Source organism: Corvus hawaiiensis, chromosome 6, assembly GCF_020740725.1.
Source record: "Corvus hawaiiensis isolate bCorHaw1 chromosome 6, bCorHaw1.pri.cur, whole genome shotgun sequence".
NCBI classification, from domain to species: domain Eukaryota; kingdom Metazoa; phylum Chordata; class Aves; order Passeriformes; family Corvidae; genus Corvus; species Corvus hawaiiensis.
Genome location: NC_063218.1, coordinates 6719106 through 6741455, shown reverse-complemented (window position 1 = coordinate 6741455; position 22350 = coordinate 6719106). Strand labels below are relative to the sequence as shown.

At 44.9% G+C, this 22350-nt stretch overlaps 1 protein-coding gene across 1 annotated transcript; it reads left to right on the top strand.

Moving 5' to 3' along the window:
* Positions 1-14823: 14823 nt before the first annotated feature.
* Positions 14824-20123, top strand: GPHB5 (glycoprotein hormone subunit beta 5). The gene is made up of 3 exons (XM_048307769.1): positions 14824-14913; positions 16189-16393; positions 18176-20123. Exons 2-3 carry the CDS (start codon positions 16190-16192, stop codon positions 18362-18364), a joined length of 393 nt encoding a protein of 130 aa, XP_048163726.1. The 5' UTR covers positions 14824-14913; position 16189; the 3' UTR covers positions 18365-20123.
* Positions 20124-22350: the final 2227 nt, after the last annotated feature.

The following is a 22350-nucleotide window of genomic DNA, read 5'->3' as shown; positions in this document are numbered from 1 at the left end:
TTCCAGGTGCTTGGCTTTTTTTTCCACCTCCTCCCATGTAAACTTCATGAGCCTTTTCAACAGTGAGCTTGGAATAATCAGGTACCCATCTGTGTATATTCAATGTAAGGACTCTTGTCTGGAGAAAAAAAAAACAAAAACCAAGCAATGAGGTGGTAATTTAAATTTCAGCCAGAATTACCATAGTAAACACTCGGTTTTTATTAAGTTAATTTTTTTCAGAGGTCCTCTGATGATGGTGAGTATCCTTGTACCTCACATAACTCCCCCTGTGAGGGAGGTCAGGAGCAGTGGATGCAGGAAAGGCATTAAAGCCACACAATGTTTTTTAGGAACCCTCTGAGCCTCACACTTTGCAGTTGGTGAAGGAATTTGTTCTTTTATGGCAGCATTCTACTGTTTCAGTCCTCGTGCTGTTCTGCCTTGCAGTTTGGAGGCGAAGGGAAAGGCTGAAGATGGTGCATGGGGGAAACCCTCTGGAGAACCATGGATAGAGCCTGGAAAGGGGCACTGCCAGTGAATGGCTTAGCAGCAGTGTAGGAGAGCTGGTTGCTTCAATAAAATGAGAAAATATTTATTAAACACCTGATTTTTAAAGACCACGTTTTAAAAATAAGTTACTCCAATAGTCTAATCCTTAATTCTTTCCATTTTTTTTTTCCAACTTAAATTTTAAGCTGGTGGATCTTGCCTTTGTCAGAAGAGCTCATTATCACAAATCTCTTTAAATACTTGTAAGACAATATTCAGATCACGTAACAACTCCACGTCTCTCTCTTGTTGCAAGGCAAGTATTTTCTAAAGGAGTTAAAAAAAAAAAAAAGAACATGCAGTAAGTTGGCCTCCAGAGTAGGATTTGTCTTCTTGCTTGCAAGTTGGAAATCAACCTTTTCAGGATTGGAATTAAAAACTTAAATTAGTTTCCTACTTTTGGTAAGGATAATTGCTTTGCTAATTTTTCATCTTGGTCTTTCCTTCTCAGGGATGTTTTGGTTCCTCATACAGCAGCAGAATGTCTGGTTTATCCTGTGTTAAGTTTGGATCTCAGACCACAAGTGTGTAGCCTACAAAAGTAATTTTGTGTGCAGGTAAAGGCTGTTCCCAAGGCTGCATTAATTAGTGCCTCAAGGTACAGTGAAGGAATAGCTCAGGAGTTAAACTGGAAAATGATACAAGGTCTCAAATTATGGTCTATGGGTTTTTTAAAGATTAAACACAAGCTGAAGCAAATATCCTGAATTTGTTAGTAAATACCTTGAAAATAAATGTACTAGGCCACTGTGAGCAGTGACCACAGGCTTTTCTGGGAATTTCCATGACATGAAAAATGGTCATACAGAAACTTGATCTTGCACTATTTTTATGATTGATTGGTTTTGTTTCCCCCCGTTGTCCATCTTGTCTGTTCAGTATTAGCCCCCTTGAAGTCACTGAAGGTGTGAGAAGTTGGGGGTCACTTGGGAAGGATGAAAAGCTTGAGATGCATTTAAAGAAATGTCTATTTTTATACAGTGGTTCATACTTTGATACACACTTGAAAGTGTCTGGGAACTTGGCATTATCCCTGGATCTGGGAAGGGCTTCCAAGAAGAGAATGAGAAAGGAATATTCTACACAACACCTGAACCTTGTCAAAACTTTTACTCTGCAAGCTTCCCCTTGTGTAAGAAGCCTCTGCGTTTCCCTGACAGGGGAAGCAGTGACCCTGCAGTGAATATTCCTGGAGTCCCTGGCCAGCAGAGGATCCTGGGGCATAGTGGCTCTGAGAGCCAGGAAAGAACGATCTTGTGTTTGCATGAGGATTTGTGCAGCCCTTCAGCAGTAAAGGCAGAGGTTACCTGCAAACCTTTTGTGAATTGAGCAGGCTCGGGTCAGGTTAGAATCTTCGCCTTTTGAACCTTCAGCACACATGGCTGAGCTGTGTGAGCAAACTGGACAAATGATCCAGCTCAGTTTTTGGTTTTAGTATTAATTCTGCAAAGTGTACTGAGTAGGATTACAGTTTATGCTCGTCTGTCATCCCAAAGGCTGTGCAGCGACTCCCCTGCTTTTTTAGATATTTGGCAATGGATATGATGTGCATGAGTGGAAAATCGCTGTATATATAACTGTTTCCAACCAATATGGGCACCTGCATTACATAATCTTCCATTTCAGGCATCTTGGAGGCACCAGGTTCAAGTCTGCAGGTGACAGATCTTGAAGTAAACTGCAACTTGGCAAAGGACGCTCTAGATTTCTGGAGCAGGGAAATGTGGAATTCAGACAGTGGTAATTAGTTTGTTAGTCCACAGACTGTTTCACAAGCACAAGGGGATATTATTGCTATTTGCTCTCCATGACACTCATCAGACAGTAATTGTCACGGTTAGTGGTTATGCACATTTCAAACATCAGTTTTGGCCAGACAGAAATGACTCAGGAATACAAAGGAAAGAATATTTCCTACTGCAGTGTGGTACCCCCAGCCCCTCTTTCTCCTGTGCTGCACTGAGTCTCTGCAAACACAAGTGTGAGGACTTGCAATGGGCTGAATTTAAGCAAAATGTGCTGTTCTAGTCGAGATTGTCAGAAGGAAAACATAACTACAGACCAGGGGGCATTTCAGCTTTTTCCAAGCAAATGCCTTTCCACGTGGACAGCTAAAGAACTGGGAGATTTTTAGAGGTCCTTCCACTAGACCAGGTTGTTCCTAGCCCCATCCAACCTGGCCTTGAACACTCCCAGGGATGGGGCAGCCACAGCTTCTCTGGGCAACCTGTGCCAGGGCCTCAGCACCCTCACAATAAACAATTTCTTCCTAATACCCCATCTAACCCTGCCCTGCACCAGTTTGAAGCCATTCCCCCTTCTCCTCTCACTATGCACTGTTGTAAAAATCCCTCTCTGATCAATATCTGCAAAGATCCAAAGCTCACAATGTGCACAAGCCTTATGCATTCTTCTGCTGATACAATTTAGACAGGCCAAGCACGTGCAAGAGTTCTTGCTTGCTTGGAGTTTTTTATCTGAATTTGGGAGAGCAGAGGTGGCCGCTTGTCCCATGGAATTTTAGTCCCTTAACTTTCAACTTTTTCAGCTTCTTTTTTTCCCTGAAGTTTTCATCTGGTTTTCTTGCAATGGGTGTGTGTTAGTGACTTTCTCAGCAGTTCAAATGCAGTCTAGTAACAAAGATCCCCTTGGTTTGCATCAAGTGCTTCAGACTTGACCAAAACGAGAAGGGGCCCTGGCATTCAGGTGCAAGAGAACTTTCTTCCAGCAAGAATCAGGTGTGCCCAGAATGTACCCTTTACCCTGTGGTTTCAGTTGCTTGGAAAAGAGATTAACTAAGTTAGACTGTTAAAATACACACACACACACACACACACACACACACACACACTCTTCCTCTCCCCTTCCAGTAATAATTATATAATTTATATCACTGCTAAATCCACCATCATTAAACTGCTTCTCATTTCCTATTCTAATTTACCAGCCCTTCTAAAATAATTAGCATGATATGAATGCTGTATGTAACTTCATGGGACAATATCCAATCTATTACTGGGATTTGAAATCTAATAATTAAATTTATATGCTTGAATTCATTGTCTAGGTAAACAGAATCTATAAATAAGCCATTTAATGTCATAGTGGTTTTTTTTTTAATTTGGTTGTCTATTAGTCACTGATGTAGAATATCCTGTTTTGATTGCATCATCATTGCAGCAGGGAGTGTGGGCATGGAATCCAGATCTTGCAGCAATAAATAAAACTTGGTTTCTAATGCTTAAGCTGTTACTTCAACGTAAGCTTGATTTCATGGTGTTGCTGTTGGGCCAACCTTCATTCATTGTGGCAGGACAGTTCAAAGCAGAAACGGATTCAGTTTTATATCCCACTCCTTTATTGACCAGAAACAGAAAAATCAGATGAAAGGAAAGCATTTCTATCACAACAGTCTTTTTCAGTAGCCAGGGTGGGCAAAATACAGGTAAGGCTTAGGAGCAGTGATTTCAGGCTTGCTACGGAAATACTGGTAGTCAGTTAAACTTCCATGACCTTACTTCCACACTGGCTTGTCTCCTTCTGTGCTGCCTGACTTGGCAGCAGAGGAACTCCCTAAAACACATCACTAGAACGTGTTTTCCTTTACTGTAACCTTGAATTGTTTTCCATGTGTTCACATTCTCTCATTCCCATCCATTACCCTCATCAGTCCGTTCATGCTAGCATGTTTTCCAAGTAGCGCCTCACCTTCTGGAAGTGTCTCTCTCCAGAGCTGGGGCTGTTACCTCTTTGCCTTCAAAACAAGGACTGAGAAGGTGAGAGGAGGAGGAGGAGGAGGAGAAGGGTTTCTGGCATCCCTGTGCCAGTGGGATGGGAATGTGAGATTCAGGGAGGACATCCCTGCTCCATACGTGTTTCCTCCCTTCCCTGGGGAGGGAGGGCTGTGGGGTAACCCTCACCCCCTCTCCATTGGATCCCCAGTCCTTAGGCTTTCCATCCCACAACACACTTCCCTGAGTTCTTCACTTCCCAAAGAATCAGATGCCGGGAGGGGAGGATATGCAGAAAAAAGATTTGTCTTAGTCCAGAATAGAGTTTTTCCCTCTGCAGAAGAGGATTTTGTTTAAATCCCAAAGATAAATCAGGTGTTTTTCTATCCATGGATAAGGTTTGGGGTTTTTTTAAAGAACATTGTATTATTTTAACCATGACTGCACTCATATGAGCTTGAATGATGGAGATCTTGCCTTTTCCAAGTACGGAAACACGACGAGACAGATTAAGTACAGCTCTTCTGTAAACTGCAGGACTTAATTCTCTTCCTGCCAGACTCAATGATGGAAGTCCTGCTGCTGTCACCAAAAGTAAAATAAAGATCTGTGAGGAGATTGGACAAATCTGCTGTGTCTGTGTGGGAAAGTGGTCAGCACTAACAGGGGTGATGTGGACTCATTTCCTCTTCCTGCAGTAAATTGATCCTATTAATATCATCTACTATTGTGTGTACATTATCTGCGTGACCTCTGGAAAGCTTTTATGGATCTGAGCTTCAGAGGGAATGTGTGATCCCAGTGTGCTTCCTGCCTGTTTTACAATGACACCCATCAGCTCCAGAGAAAAATGGAATAAGTCTCTGCTGCATTATTTGTGATCAGTACCTGAGCACCCAGGTAAACACTTCAGCACATGCAGTGAGCCCCAGCCCTGGGGTGTTAAGTGAGGCAGTTTTTCTCAGGCTGTCTAGACACAATGTCTGCCGACAAAAGAATTTGGTTATGAACAGGGCAGCATTGTTCAGAAGATGTTATTCTGCTACTGGGGAAATGGAAAGGATTTTTTTTTCTTTCAGGAGCAGGGAACTGCCCTTTCCTGGTGCAGTTGTCATTTCATTACCAGTGTTGCTAAAACTTTTCTCCTCTGAGACTCTCCATTATTATGAATTACATAAAACATGCTGTCTTGAGAAAGAAACTGCTCCCCTATTCTTTGACATGAGAAAAAAGTGGAAAGTAGGAAGTATAACTTCTCTTTCTTTGTTTGGGGAATATCAAATGCATCCAGGAGAGGTATTTTGTATGGACTGCAGTAAATGTCACTGTGATGCTGAGAAACAAAGTGTGTACCATCTGTTTTGGCACCCTGTAATGGAAGTGGACCAGCACTTTGCAGACCATGGAAAAGGGGAGCTTGTGTGGAGTGGTCTGCTCTGACCCACACCTGAGAGGAGAGGGCACACTGGGGAAAAATGTGACTTTGGGATGAAGTTTTATAGCTATAGCTGTGAGGTGAAAAGACCAGTCAAAATCTGTTCAAACATTTATCTGCCTTGAAAGATGATCAGATGTTTAAGGAATTAAGGAGGCAAGGCATTTTTGAACATGTCACATGTGTCTTATGTCCAGGAAAACACTTTACTCCTACTGCCCAGTGTATCAGGATATGGTTGTCTCAGCCATGTCACTCAGCGTGGATCTCTTGCTCTGACTGCCTGGGGGTGCTGGTCACCAGTGGCTGAACATGAGCCAGGTGTGCCCGGGTGGCCAAAAAGGCCAGTGGCACCTGGCCTGTATCAGCAAAAGTGTGACCAGCAGGAGCAGGGCAGTGACTGTCCCCCTGTGCTGGACACTGGCAAGGCCTCACCTTGAGTCCTGGGTCCAGTTTTGGGCCCCTCACTACAAGAAAGACATAGAGGGGTTGGAGCAGGTCCAGAGAGGGACAGCAGAGCTGGGGAAGGATCTGGAGCACAAGTCCTGTGAGGAGCAGCTGAGGCACCTGGTAGGGCTCAGCCTGGAGAAAAGGAGACTCAGGGGAGACCTCATAACTCTACAGCTCTCTGAAAGGAAGCTGCAGCCAGGTGGGAGTCGGTCTGTTTTCCCAAGTAACAAGGAATAGGACAAGAGAACCCACCTCAAGTTGTGCCAGAGGACATTTAGATCGGGTATTAGGAAAAATTTCTTCACCAAAACGGTGGTCAAGCACTGGCAGAGGCTGCTTGGGAAAATGAAATCACCATTCCTGGAGGTATTTAAAAGATTTCCAGATGTGACACCTGGGGACATGGTTTAGTGGTGGGCTTGGCAGTGCTGGGTTAACAGCTGGACTCAATGGTCTTAAAAGTATTTTCCAACCTTAATGATTCCATGGTTTTACCTGTCCTTGTATGTGACTATTTAGGCTGAGCTCTGTGTGGGGTTGAGGGAGGTTGTTGTCCTTCTCTTCAGTGCTGAGCAGAGGGTAACAGGAAGAGTGGGGAGCTGTATTTGGTGCCTCCAGTAATTTCCTGTTTGCATGTGCCAAACAGGTTTGGCAGAGGAGAGATTCTGGATAACACCATGTCTGGATGAAACACCCCAAGCCTTTCTTAAACATGTATGAAAATTCAGTGTCCAATGGCTTCGGTGATAAAAACCCCATGACAATGATGGCAAGAAGACCAGACCAGACCAAGCAAGGTTCCTCGGACCATGGTTTGAAGTTCCCACTTTCCTGTGACATGGAGAGTCCTTCTCATTCCAGAGTTCCCCTTGGGTCAGGTAAAATCTGTGTTGCTCAGCTGCAGCCACTGTCTGTTTCTTATGTATTAATTAGGTTTGGAAAACCTTTGCCTGGACACAGTCCTGTGCATGCACTCCAACAACTGAAATGGGGGAAGAGAGCAGATTTGCCAATTGTGATCTATCTGTCAACACTCTGGCTCCTTGGATTAAAAAAAATAAGGTGATTTCTCAGTTGAAAAAGGCTGTGCAACCGTGATGTCCAGAAGCTGTCATTGGTACCAATCTCTTTAGAGACACATTATAGAGCTCTCCATGCTGTGGAGGGAATGTCACTCAAAGCAGGAAAATCAGTAAATGTTGGGCTGTGGCCCTGCAGGTTGTTCTATTGCTTTTTGGCACCCTGTGGCCAATCTCGGTGAGGAGGGTTTTCTAAAGGAAGTACAGACCAGCAGTTTTCCCCTTTCAGTGTCAGTGGAGATTTGGCCATTGCTAACCCTTGTAAATTTAACCTACAGCACTTGTTGCTCTTGGGTGATGCTAAAGTGTTCAGTGACTGGAGCCTGCAGGATAACCGATCGCTGATACTAATTAAAGAGGCAAATCTTAAACTTAATTTTCTGGTCTTATGTTTCAAGTCAAACCCAGAACTTTGTTATCTTTCCAGCTTAATCTGTGAGTCATTTGTAATGCATTTTCCTTATAAAGCAACATCTGTATATTGTATTCTTTACATGTCCAAGAAGTTCGGAGTCTTTCAGTGCTTCGAGTTGAGTGGGAATCCCTGGGGTACAGTTTGTCACACACCTCTGCAAACATACCTTTTACTCATTTTACTGCTGGGTTAAAACTTAAATGAAGGATCGAGGATTTAAGCAGCTGGATTTCAACATCCATTTGCCACATGCCAGCTGCAAGCAAAGCAAGAAATTATTATACTCAGCTGTGATTTACATATTTGACCTTTGAACATCAGAGGATATAGCTGACATTGTCAGAGTAAAATACTGTGTGAAGCTCTGTGAAACACAAAACTTGTCTTGTTAGACTGTCCGATCTTTATAAATTAATGTCTGGTTTGAAAGTGTCTTTAAATGACAGAAATGTTTTGTTTTAATCACGATTTATCTGTCTGATCTAATTAAGGTAGACATAGCTTACAAAGACTGCAGAATAGAAAGCATGCTTGAAGCCAGGCAGAGGTGTGTAGCATTAGCACCATAAAACTGAATTTGTGGTACTCTTTTCAGTTAATCTCTATTGATTAATCCATATGCAGGAGGGAACAGACTCTGACCTGAGCTTTCAGCTCAGGCATGAAATCATTACTACTGTGATATCAGAATTTGTAATTAAGATGTAAACTATAATGAGTGATGTTAATTAGGAAGAAATTCTTCCCTGAGAGGGTGGTGAGACAGTCACAGTGTGATGTGCCTGTGGCAGTGATGCTCAGAGGTGAAAGATGGATCTTTGTTATCTCTCACTCTTCTTGTGTCCCTTCCCTGGTGATTCTTCAGTTGCTGATAGGTTGATGACTTGAGATAGACAGCAGAAACCTGGCCACCCTCTGGTACCTCAGCTCTCTCTGTATGGTGGTGGGGTTTGCTTCTGGCCTGCTGGAACCTATTTTACTTCCTGGTCTCTGTGAGCCCTGCTGGTCCCATGACATGGGATGACTCTGCACCCACAAGGAACTTGTTAAAATCAGTGGGAACAGGGCGAAGAACTTAAACTGGAAATGGTCTGAGGACTCAAAGTGTTGACTGAGATCCACATTTCCCCAGAGGGTAAAAGGAGTTCAGGCTGGAAGATTTGGTTCTGTCTGCTGCTGTGCCGAGGTTTGATTTGGCCAAGTGCCTCTCTGGGGTTTGGGACTCTCATCATGTTTGTTTTCCTGGCTGGATTTTGATTAGTTCAGTAGTTCTATGAGTTTATTCTGTCAGGATTCACAGGAAGAGACAGTAGCTTTGTTTCAGGAGACTTAATTTCCAGCTTTGCCTAATTTGTAAACTTCACTCAAAGCAAAGACAATGTTAAAAAGGGAGCATTAGCACTGGGGGTGATGTGAGTTGAGACAAGGGGTCTGTTTTCCAGTGCACTGGCCATGAACAGTAGGGAAATTATTGAATTAAGGTAATGTGTCTTTGAACTTCTCTAGTTTTGATCAAGAAGCTTCATCTTCAAATTCTGAGCCCTGAGCAGCTGTGTCATTGCTCACTAGTCTGTCCTAAAAGACTAAAATGTCTTTTCAAAAAAGACTATTAGAGGAAAGCTATGGAGTGTAGAAGTGATTTGAGTTAAAGTGCTTATTGTCAGCCACATAAAATTTGCATAGCATCTGTATTTATTAGAAAAATATTTTCCACACTGCAATGAACTCAAATCAAATCTCCAGGCAATTCCCTGGTGTACAATTAGAGAGCCCAGCTCTTGCTCACACCAATATTCAGCCAATTCCATTGGATTTGAATTCTTGGATTCAGATTCTGGACTGAATGCGATCAGCATCATCACCATAAGGGGACAGTTTAAAAGACAAGAAAATGTGGCTGTGGTTGATGACAATGTAAGGGTGCACACGCTTCCAAAGTGCCAGTGAAAACTGAGAAGAATGTTGCCAATGTGGAGAAGTGGTGTTTGCTTGCTTACTATTAGGAGCTATGCTTGACAAATACACCTTTGTGTATTTGCAAGGATGTGGCAGCCTTAAGAAATGAGCCTCCTTACTGTCCTAAGGACCATGACAAAGGAGTTCCACAGCCTGGGCTCAGTGTTGTACCTTTCCTCTCCTCCTCATCCATTCTGGATAGGTGTTTTTCTGGTTTTCCCGTTACCATTGCATGTATCACAACCCCTAAACCTTCAGGGAACTCCCCAGGAGTGCCCCTGCTGCAGGTAAATTCTTCCTGCCAGTCAGTCTTTGAGAAATGTATCTTCAGCAGTTCTTAATCTTTGCAACATGTAACTTACTGCCACAGTAAAGTAGGACTCTGGAATCAATATTTGTGCTAGTCAGACTGGGACAGATATGAGACAAACATCACATCTTTTATTTTAAATTTTGCTATCCTTTACCATTGGGTCAGGATGAATTTTTTGGAAGTTCTTTCTTGACCATGGAGAGTCTTCACTTCCCTTTTGCCTTTATATTTTTCCTTCTGATTTCTGCTTGCAGAGCATTTTGCTCAAAGTTTAAGGTTTGAGAAATAAGCTTTTCTGAGGTACCCTGTATATAAACACCTAAAAAAGGAATTTTAGTAAATGCGTTCAAACTGTAGGAGAGAGCTTTTGTCCATATAGTATCAAATCAGGTTATGATCAGGTTCTAAACTGAACCTGCAGTTCTGCTATGGATTTATCTTTATTGGAATTACCTTGTTTTGGGTGCAATACATATATGTTAGAAATTCTCACTACCAAATTTTAGAATCTTTCAGCTCTTCTAGTGTCTGTAGGACCTTCATTAGTTCTCTTCTGGATTGAATCCATCATAGCTACAGGCCTTTTTTAGCAAAGAGTGTTATCTCACCAGGATAGATGTGCCTCAAGCAAACGGTGGATTAGAGTTTTTTGTTGCTGTTAAGCCTCACCCTTGGACTTCATTTTCCAAGTCTGATGGAAAAGGAAGAGAAGAATAGTGTCTGACAGCTTCCTTGTGACAGCCCTGCCGGTGAGGCAGTGTCTGTGCTGAAGCAGCTGCGATACTGCTGCAGTCAGCACAGAGCTTTCCACAGCACTTCAGATCCGCAGGGCTGCATTTTACAGATGTGTTCACTGGGCTGTTCTGCCATTCGTAACACAGGTACCCCCACAAGCTGCAAGAAGTGTTCATCTCCTGTGTAAGATGGGTCATTCCCCCCAGTACTGAGTGTGGGCTGAGTCACTGCTACAGCAGCCTCAAGAAATCCTCTTTCCCGACTGCATTCTTCTCCCCCTAATGCTCATTCAGCCGGTGCCAGCTCGCGTTGTGTTAAGCCCAGGAAACAAATGATCAGAAAGTCTTTTAAAGCAGAAGGGGCTTTGTGTGCCCGAGACCTTCAGCAAGGACTGGTGTCCCATTGTTCGCAGGGAGAGCCCAGGTTTATCCAATTCCCACCCGGGAACATATTTCCTGACGGCTGCATTGTGCTCCCTGGGCTGGCACTTGGCAGTGCTTCTGTCAGAGCCTTTCGAGAAGCTTTACTTGCTGCCTTTGATTTTCATTTCCAGATCAGCCGTGCCCTCTCAAGGTTAAACCTGCTTTGTCTGTCCCTTTGCAAACCAGCTCTCTGCGTTCTTTCGAAATGTAGAAAATGACGGAAAGTCGCTCCAAGACAAACACACAGCAGCCATGGGGATGGATTAAATAATCTCAATGTGCTTGTTTGAAATGCTGTTTTCAGGACATAAAGGTTATCTTTTTTTGCAAAACTACCAGCAAAGAGTAAACCACCTATTGAGGGAAAGTCCAATGTTAACTTGTATAGAGAAAAGTGATTCTGGTGTTATTTTTTTTCCAGTGAGTTCATGCAATTACCTCTAACATTTATAGTCATGTGTCCTGCCTGATAGTTTAATGACTCACTCAGTTCTAAACTGAATCCTAACCTCTCTTGGATGCCACCTCCTGTGAACTTGGCCAGCTATCTCATACCACCTTGATTCCTCATCCATTTCTCCTTTTGTCTTACTTTTGAACTAACACCCACTCTTCCAAACCCCTCTCGCATGCAGTGCATTAAATATCTCCTGTCCAGTCACTCTCTTTGCTTGCCTGAATGGTTACCACATTCTTTTGGCCTGCCACTACCTATGATGCCTTAGGTTTTAACTTTTATATTTTTCAAATCCTGTACTGCCTGGTATGTAACTCTGAAACTTAATATAGCCTGTTAGCTACTGTTCTCTCATGCTGGTTAGACATAACAAACGCTCTCTGGGCCTGAACTCGAGGACACTTTGTTGTCCCAGGCCCCAAAATATGTAAACTAAAGCAGTAATTACATCAGTACATGAAATTTTAATTGGAGAATTAACTCTAATATGCAAATGGACCAAATTTATAAAACTGTGAAAAACCCGTGACCCAGGATCCATCTTGGTTGGAGCCCCTTGGAGGCGACTGCCCTTTTTGAAGGTCCTTCAAATAAACACATGCCTTTATTCTCTTAATCTTGTCTAGCCTCTGTTTTCAGGTAGCCACTTCAAGGCATCACCTACATGGCTCTTTGCAGTGCTTATTGTGTGCAGCCACTCAGCAATGTTATTTCCTTTGGTCTGTCTCGTTAAACAGCACATCTCAGCTCCTTTCTCATGAGCAACCCAATCTGAGATCCTAGTGGTACATTTATCGATTAACTTAAATAAGATAAACTCACAGAACTGTAAGACAACAGAACTCTGCGTGGGAAAAAGCCAGCACTCAGGCCTGTCACAAAAAACAATGCAAATCCCTCAGGAATTGGTGTCTGTCCCACAGACAGGATTTTCTAAAGACACAATAAGTGAGAGTCTGCAATTTCTCTTTTGTTTTACTCTAAGAGGCTGTTCAGTACAAATGGAGATGAGAGAACAGGATCATAGTTAGCTGAAGCCACTGAAACCAAGCTGAATTACAGAAAAACTCCAGCACCTGGTTTTTTAATCCATAGAAGAAGAGGGCTCTGTCAAAGCTGGTTCATCTGCCATCTGGCTTGCATTTCCTGTACCTGCCTCTAATCTTGGGCTGATTTTTGTTGGCACATTTCCAGAATTGAATAAAGGAGACTTAAGATCAGGATTTTCACTTTTTCATGCTTTCCCCGTAAGTTGGGAACTTTTGAACAGTATATTAAAAAAAGAAACTTTAAAAGTTTATTTTCTAGCTTTATTTTTGGTCAGTGAAAATTGCAGAAGAGTAGTTTTAGGGTTATTTTGGTGGAAAGTTGCTGATTGTTTTAGAGCAGTGACAAGACTTTGGCTGATCTGTGATCTCATTTGTCTTTGAATTTCCTGCTTTTCCCTATTGGTTTCAGTGGGGGAAAAAGGTGTCTAGAACAATATCTGGTGATCTGATGGAGACATTTACAACACCTCCATTCAATATTCCTCCTCCAGCATCTCACCTGATCACCCTTCACTTGAATGTGGAGTCCTTTACTGCCAGGGAGACTGGGAATAATAATGAGTGAGAATACTGGGGTAGATTTTAAACACCCCCTCCCTCCTAACTTCAGGACAGTTTTCAAATTTTTATTAAAAAAATCTGTTCCTTTTTTTATTTTGGTTACTTTTCTGTTAAGTGAATTAATTATTTGAAGCAGTTGTTTCCCATGTCATGATGGCAATAGGCAACAGCACTAAATGCCTGCTGCTTTGCTGTTTTTCAGACAATCCTTTCTCTCTTTCACTTGTTCCAATCACTATTTCCTAATTTAGATGGAAAAGGTAGACCTTGAGAGTAAATAACCAGCCTTGTGTGGCTGCTGCAAGCTGAATAATGAAACACAGCAAGTGCTCTGGGCTTCTTAGGGGCTTGAGCACAAGTGTGAGCCCTGATGCTGCACCAAATGTGGGCTGCTGACCTTGGCAGTGAAACAAGGACCTCGAGCCATGGGTTACTCACCCTGACAAAGGGAGAGCACCGATGTGATGTGGCTCATTGGGTCCTGAACGGTTCAATGTCGCATTTCCTCAATGGTGATTTGTTGTTTTCTGTAGCTCATACTGCAGCAAGCCTGAATGCAATCCATCAGAAGTATGTATTGGCTATTTGTAAGGTAAATTAACAAGCTGATAGTAATCACTGCTTCATATTTAATAAGATGCATGTTCTGGACATCAACAGATGCTGTTTTACTTGGTTGTTGTTTTTTGGTTCTTTTCCTCTACTCTTTTTTTGCCTTCTACTCGTTTTGTTTTTCACTCTGAAATGCTGTTGCATGGGTTTTATTTGAATCAAGGTTTCCTCTGTGTTTTCTGTTCTCTGGGCTGGGTTGTATTGCTGTGGCTGCCTTTGACAGCATCATCCTGAAGGGTCCATAATCCCTGACACTTGCCCTGCCTTTTCTGGATTTGCCTGGGTACTGGAGCTGGGAAGTCACTGTCCATCCATGGTGGAAAGGAAGGGAGATGAGTTTTCCCAGTCACTGTGTGAGCATATGGCTGCACTTCTCTCTCCCATGCATCTTCTAAGACCTCACTGACCAGCAAGTTCTCTGCAGAACCAAGTTCCTCAGCTGCTCCCTGTCCTGTGAATAGCTGAAAATTTGGTTTGCAGAGTGAAGGCAGAGGACATGATTTCTTAAATTTCCTTTCACAGTGGTTTCAGCTGCCTGGCTTGCCAGGAGAACACTTTCTTTCCTTGCAAGCTCACACCTCCTCTCTCCGTCCCTTGCCCTTGCTTGTACAGAGCAATTGAGTAAAAAAAAGATCTTCTCCAGCTGACAAAAATCCAGGCAGCTTTTTTGTAGAAATATCCAAAAAGTGTCCCTTGAGGATGTTTACATAGGGCTTGTTAATTAAAGGGGTAATGATGATTTCAGAGCCAACTTCCAATTCCTTCATAGAGGTGTTGATATTCCATTATGGAAAAGAAGATCCTTTTTGCCCCAGTGCATGCTCATAATTTCACTCACCGAGATACTCCTTTTTTGATCAGGTTATGAAACAATAACCTGCAAAAACAATCATTCCCTTGAAGCTAATCACTGCTGGAAAGGGGAGCCTTGCTTTACAGTCAATGACTTTGATGCCTTGGGTAGTTCAAGTAAGGATCTGCCTTGATTGACAAGACCCTTTATATAAATTTGAGCAATTAGACATCCCAGTAGCAGCTGCTGGGGAGACCTACTGATCACAAAGCTGACAGAGATTGCAGTGCAGGTCTCCTGCTGCTCCCTCTGACATCCTGAAACACCACCTGCAATTTAAAACTGCAAAAGGAATTCTGACTCCAACGTGTTAGGTGAGTGCATGTCTGTGTTTGCTCCCTGTCATGGCTCTTGCTCATGAATAAGGCAGCAGGATTTGCTAAAGTGGCAAAGGATAAATATTTGATTTGTTCTAAAGTTTGTCTATTTTGCTCTCATACATCTTCTTTTAAAAATAAGGAATTTTAGCTATTTTTTTACCCTGTTGAAGGTTATCTATAAATATATTCTCTTTAATGACGTGTAAGATTCCAGTGTGCACACAGTGACATATGTGATGCAAACATCATGTGCTGATCTAAAGCTCTGATTTAGCAAATTTAAATAATTTTGTTTAACAGGAGCTTACAGACTGAAGCATCATCCAGGCAAAAGGCAGTCCCAGCTCACTTAATTTTGGTCTGTCCAGCTGAGAACAGACCCCAGCACACACCAGTCTGTGCCCTGTGTAGTTGCTGACTTTCTCAAAATTGTGTCAAATCTCGGGTTTCTAAGATGGATGTATTTGAATGCAGTGAGAGTATGTAAATTGTAAAATGGACCTTGTGGCTTAGAACTACTTTCTAGCTCTCACTTTTTTGACAGAGGAGCTGTTCCAGAGATGCTGGTTGCTTTCCTTACCGAGACAGAAGGTCAACAGGTATCAGAGGGTCTTGATGGATGCTGGGCTGCTCAGGTGTGAGGATGTCAGGGTTCTTCTGGTCACCTTGGCCATGTCCCCCCTTGTCTGACCAGCTCTGACCACTGGCTTGGCAGCCTGGGTTGGGTCTGAGGTGGCTGTAGGGCAGTGTGTGCTGAAGGGACAGCCAGCCACTCTGGCTGCAGCCCTGGGAGAGGAACAGCACAAGTCCAGTGCACAGGGTGTTGGTATTGGCAACTCCAGTAACACTTGGGGGAGATGCTGAGATTATAGCACAACTTCAGGGATACTTGGCTCCCAGCTCTGCAGCTATTGGCTTTGTGTGAGTGCAGGGCAACCCAAAAGGGGTGCTAGAAAGGCACATGCTGCAAAACAAATCTGCAATATGGAGATTTCAGTGGGGCTGAGGTATAAGCTGGTGACTTTATCTCTTCCAGGCAAACTCCCACTGCTGCATTCTGTGACAGAGCTTTTTACTGAGATTTTCCACTTCTGGGAGTAGGTGACCACTCATTCCTCCACCTGCCCCTCTTCTCTCAGGCTGAGTGAGGATGTGTTTGAAGGGAGGAAGGGCTATCCCTGCCTCAGCTAAGCCCGTCCACTTGCACTTCTTGCCTGCTGGGCTGTGCTGGCTCTCCCAACCCTCCCCTCCTCTCCCTTCTGCCTTCAGCATGAAGCTCCACTGCCTGACCCTGGGAGCTCTCCTTGTCCTGCTGCTGTCCGGCTGCGGCGCCGCCACCAAGGCCTCGGCCATCGACCTGCGGACGTTCGTGGGCTGTGCCGTGCGGGAATTCACCTTCCTGGCCAGGAAACCCGGCTGCCGTGGGCTCAGGGTGACCACAGACGCCTGCTGGGGACGCTGCGAGACCTGGGAGGTGAGGCTGTGAGCTGGGGACATCCCTGGCTGGTACTTGCCCCCCAGGAAAAGCCCTCTAAAGACACCTGCCCAGTGTCCTGCTCCATGACCCCCTGGCTACCGCTGCCAGCGTTTGCTGTTGGTTGTCCCTCCCTCCTCCCGCTGCCCCAAAGGGGATGGAAGCCATGTGATGATATTAATGAAGCACTTATGTAATGCTCTTACTATGCAATCTGAAAGCCTCTTACAGCTTGAACACTTAAGGAGAGGAGGACTTTATTACTTCGCTTGAAATAAAGAAGTCCTTTGAGATTAAGAAGGAGCTCCCAATTGATGGGTAATATATGTTGTTCCAAAAAGCAAATCCCAAAAGGTAACGTCTGTTTCTAATTTGGTCCCGTTTTAAGTCACAGCCCTGTATAAATATGAAGTACTTAAGTTTTAGGGGTGTACAGAGGGAGAAAGAAAGAGTGTAAGTACATCCACACACGTCAGAGAACAAATTTCTGACTGTCTTTGCCTTTCTGCAGCTGGAAGGCTCAAGGGGCCAATCCTAGTTTAATTTGTTTGGGAAATCTTGAGTGACTCAGATGGGTTTGTCCACATGAAGACAAGGACTCCGCATAAGTGACCAGAGGAGGAGCCAGGGTCTGTGTGCCAGCTCTGACTCCCATTCTTCATGACTTGGTGGGATGAGGGGAAAGGCCACCAGTGGCCAGATTCCACGCTGGGATAAGGTTCCTTGGAGGGATGTCTTGACTCCTGGTTCCCCCTACTCCCAGGCTTCTCCGGCAGCTCAGACCTTGCAGCCTCTCTTTCTGTATTGCAGTACCCCTGGGGTGTAGTTCAGCTGAACCCACCTGGCTGTGGGTTCAACAGCTTCCAGAAGGCACCACGAGGTGTTTGGATGGGGGCTTTGCAAGAGTGAGGGTGTCTGCACATCTTGCTGAAATGTTGCATCTGTTCTCTCCCCTGCCACCCTTCTTGGTTCCCAGGGAGGGCTCTTTGCACAGAACAGAGGGAAAGAAAGAAATTAAAATGTCTTCTGGCTGTGTTACCTTAGGCAGTGGGCTCCCATGCCTGTGTGTGCTGCCCATTCCTGGAGTCTTTGGAAAATGGGTGTCCCTGTTGAGGAAAAACTGATTTTTCTGCAAAACCAATGCCCCTGTGATACCACATGGCAGCGTGGGTTTCAACGCCTTCAGGCTCCCACCATCTCCTGATAGCTGAGGTCTCTGGCCAAGCTGATTTTCTCAGGAGGAACTGCAGACTTCTATGCTGGCTGCTGTGCCGAGAGCTTTCCCCACAGTGTACAGCCTTTGGGATTTGTGGGAAGTGCAGCCTGACAGGGAAGACGGGTCTGGCTGAGAAAAAACCCCAGCCTTTGGCACCTGGATGCACCCCTGATCTTAGGCAGCTTGTGCACATGAAGGGTTTCCAGCAGAATATGTTTAATGGAAAAGCAATGCTTTTGGAAGAAGGCAGCTGCTTTTGGCAGCATTTGGTCGGAACACTCATACTCTGCTGCAAACCAGCTTTTGGGATAATCTTGTCTTCCTTCAAGCAGGTTTTAATTGGAGCTTTATGCTTTAAACAAACTGAAACACATCCATGAGCCCACTCCCCTCCATGGCAGGGCTCCAACAGGCAAGTGTTGAAGGATATAGCCTAAAACTTATTTCCATGGCCCCTTCCACCTGATCCAGTAGCTCTTCTATTTACACTAAATCCCCTTGAGGAAACTGAGGCTCCAGATGTTTGTCTCGCTTCCTGCCTGAGGCCAGCATTTCCCCCCCCGCAGAAGCCGATCCTGGAGCCGCCCTACATCGAGTCCCACCACCGGATCTGCACCTACAACGAGACCAGGATGGTGACGGTGAAGCTGCCCAGGTGTGCTCCCGACGTGGACCCCTTCTACACGTACCCGGTGGCCATCCGCTGCGACTGTGACATCTGCTCCACTGCCACCACCGAGTGCGAGACTTACTGACCTCCGGCCCCAGCCCAGCCGAGGAGGGGCCGAGTTCTCCCCCGGCTTCATACCCTCGGTACCTCCAGCGTTCTGGAGGGTGTAAATCAGCCCAGAATTTGATCTCGCCCTGTAATTCTCCTAATCACTGACTTTTCTGGGCAGATGAGGTTTAATCCCCCCTCCTCATGCTGCTCAAAGCATGATTGCTGTAGAAACCCAGCGCACAGCCTCACAATAGCAAACCCCGTGGTAAAAAGAAATTATTTGGTTTCCCTTCCTCCTCATGAGCTTTTCACTCCGTGTGACCTTTTTCCCTGCAGAGAGTGCCCATGGACTGAACAGCCACAAAGGCATTGCCTCCTCCATAACAGCCTGACTCATCTGGGGTTTAGCTTCTTCCCAGTAATGTAAGTGCAGTTACCAACACTTCCACCACCTCCCCCTCTCCCCTCCATCAGTTAATCTTACCCTGCAGTCATTCAGGAATAACAGTTAAAGAAGAAGGTCTCAAGGCCAACGAAATGGAAATAAGTATTCAGATCACTACCTTGAAATTAGGGGGGATGCATACTCAGCCCTGACTCAGCCAAGGACTTAAGCTCCTGATTAAGTGTTTTGCTTAATATCAGTGCACTTTTACAGTTAAGCACGTATTTCAGTGCTTTGCTTAATTGGAGCTATTTTGTTGAAAAAAAAAATCTTGTCTCACAAGGGACAATTCCTGAAAAAAAAGAATAGGAGAGAAGCACATTAAATGTGCAGAACCTTCTGCTTTTGTCCAGGGATTGGAGGGGAAATGGCTTCACGTGGAACCAGTGAGACTCTGCAGAGCCCAAGGCATCTCTCCTGACAATTTCCACTGTCAGAGTGACCAAGCCAAAATGCAACGATCACAGTTTGGTTTCAGCGGGCCCCTGGCTGAGGTGGTGGGAAAGAGGGGGCTTGTAAGGGTGTTCCCTGAGCTGCTAAGCTCCATGGAGACCTGCTGCTCTGAGGGTGCACACAGAGCTGGGGGACAGCCAGATGTGCTTGCAGGAAAGCTGTGGAGCGTCCAGTAGTGGTGGGTGAGACAAGTCCAGCACAAGAAAGAGAGCAGATATTCCAAAGGACAGTTCACACCTCCTCAGACCTGCTCTTTACAAACCAGGGGGACACCTGGGGGCTGCCACAAGAGCCCCCTGTGACCACAGCCACACAAGTGCCTTCGTTCACTGGTTCCCACCTGCAGGAGGACACATTCACATTCATCCCTCATTTCTCCCCTGAGCAAAATGGGAGGTTAGGTGAAAGCAGGAAGATTTGCCAAGTGGGAGAGGCCCATAGGAGCTCACAAAACAAAGACACCTTCTCAGATAGCCATTAGGAGAGAATTGCTGCAGAGAGTAATACCTGCACCTGGCTTCCCTCACTCAGTGCCTTGTCTCCTGGATGCAGTCACCTTCATTTACAGGCATGCATGCTTGAAACTTCCCCAGGTGTCCTGACCACATTGAGACATTTAGTTTAACCTGTAATTTATTAGTTAATATAATTTTTTTTATCTGTAAAAGCTGCACTGTGACTGAGTAGGAAGAAGGTGATTTTATCACCTGCCTTCTGTAATTCTGAATAGAGACTTCTGTGCCCAACAGCACCAGGAGCAGTTTTTTGCTGATGGAGAGTTTAACTACCCTTTAAAAAGTCCTCATGTTTTGTTAGAAATTGCACCTCACGATCCCTCTGATATTGTCAGCTGGCATTACAGTTATTATGGGGAACCTGCAAATTGTTCTGTGTCCTTAATAAACCTCAAAACTGCAGTATGAAAGCAATTTAAAGCAACGTGTCCCACTTTTTCTGCGTGTAGAGATTTCTCACATAGAATATGTATAAGCTCCCACAAACTCTTTGCCAGAGCTATGAACACCTGCAAAACATCTTCTTGGTGTGAAGTCATTTCCTTCGCTGAATTTATCTGATGGAGTCTGGCTGTGCTGCAGTCTCAGGATTAGAGGTAGGGTTAGAAAGTGGCAAACTTCCTTCCTTTGCAGCCAGCAGGAAATCAGGGCTGTACCCAGACACGGTGAGACAGTAGAAACCTCAGCAAGTGATCAGAACAGAACACTGCAGGGTGGGAAAAGGGTTTTGACTGATGCAGCCAGACCAGGGAGCAGAAGGCGGAGGTGGGAAGGATGTACTGACTGAAATCAAGTCAGCAAGAGGTCACTTTGAGATGATCTTTCAAGGAAGAGCGCAAAAGAGATGCTGTGGATTTGCCCTGAGGGACAAAAGTCCAGCCACCACCAGAGCTCACCAACTCATTTGGCAGGGAAGTGGTGGAGTCGCCATCACTGGACGTATTTAAAAGACGTGTAGATGTGGCACTTGGGGACATGGTGGACCTGGCAGCGCTGGGTTAATGGTTGAACTCAATGTTCTTAAAGGTCTTTTCCAACAAAAATGGTTCCAAAGTTCTATGATTTGACTGGTGCACATCCGTCTTTTTCCGGCGTTGCTGGGTTCCCACGAGTAGGCACACAGCACTGACTTAATAACAAGGAACCAATTTCATTTCTGGTGCTGGTAATTGCAAATCTGGAACTTTTCCCCAGAAGTAATTACACTAGTAGGTCTTAATTCTGTGAAATTCCCATCGATTTTCATACTTAAAGTCACAGAACAGTTTGAGTTTTTCTAGACCAGCCCACCTGCAAGGAGCAGGGGCATCTTCCACTAGACCAGGTTGCTTCGAGCCCTATCCAACCTCATCCAGAATGTTTCCAGGGATGGGGCATCCACCACATCTCTGGCCAGTGTTCCACCATCCTCACTGTAAAAAACTTCTTGTCTAAATCAACCCTCTTTTAGTTCAAAAATTACTCCTTGTCCTGTCACAACTTGTGAGCAGGTCTTTAGTTTTCACATCCTTTATGCTGTAGATGGGGGGATGTGTCCTGCTCAGAATTTGCAGGCAGTCAGCACAGCCCACACATTTCAGAGCATGAGGAGCTTCTTCCCAGGCAAACTTCACCTCCTTGGGAGCATTTTAATGCTCTTTAAAGCCACAGATTTAGATGTCATCACCCGACCTGTCCAAAGCAGTTAAACAGCCTGTCTGTCTTTGGTGTGTGTTTGCAAAGAGTGTTTGTCACAAAGGCTGTGACACCTCAGGTATTCTCTCTCCCATGAAAAGCAGTGGATTTCTTTGTGCCTCAGTTTCCCTTTTGGGCACTGGCAATGATGCTACAGATGACTTTTCCTTCTCTACAGTGTGTTTTGTAGTGTACAGGCTTTAAGGCCCCTTGTGACCAGTCACATCTGTACCCTGCAGTGCACTCAGTGCCTCAAGGTTATTGTAGCTCATTTAACCAGAACAGCAATTGTCACTGCCATGCAGTGCTTTGATTTGCCAAAATACCCTCCTGTTCTATGACAGCTGCAATAGTCCACTGGCCCTGGAAGCTCAGCTCCTCTGCAGTTGGTGTGCCCAGCCCTGATGACCATGACAGGAGTCAGAGTATTTTACCTCACCTTCAGACCTGAGTTGCCATGAGAAGGAGGGCAGGAGGCCTTCCTGGATGGGTGTTCCCTGCACTGACTGGATTTCTCTTTGGGAGGCAGGACAGGCAGCTCCCTCCTGCTCTCACTGTACTCACATGAAAACACCAGAACCGGTGCCCTGGGTCAGAGCAAAGCCTGTCACTCCCAGCATCCTGCCAGGGAGTGTAGCCAGCCGTGGGTATTGAGGGAAATGTGAAAGCATCAGGGCTGCGTGGAGATATCCTTCCATGGCTATATCCATCCAGCCTTATCCAGCAGCAATTTAGGAAGTTTTCTGCTCTGGGGGATGCCTTTGGCACCTTGCTGTTAACTCCAGACGTGTGGGTCCTCTGTGTTACTTCTTCCCAGATAGAGTCATGTCATGGAAAGTCTGGTGAGTAATACCATCTGCCTCTGGGGGAAGGTGAATAAAATATATTCCAGGCTGTATGCTGTGCCCTCCTGGATTGTCCTGGCTCCTCTGA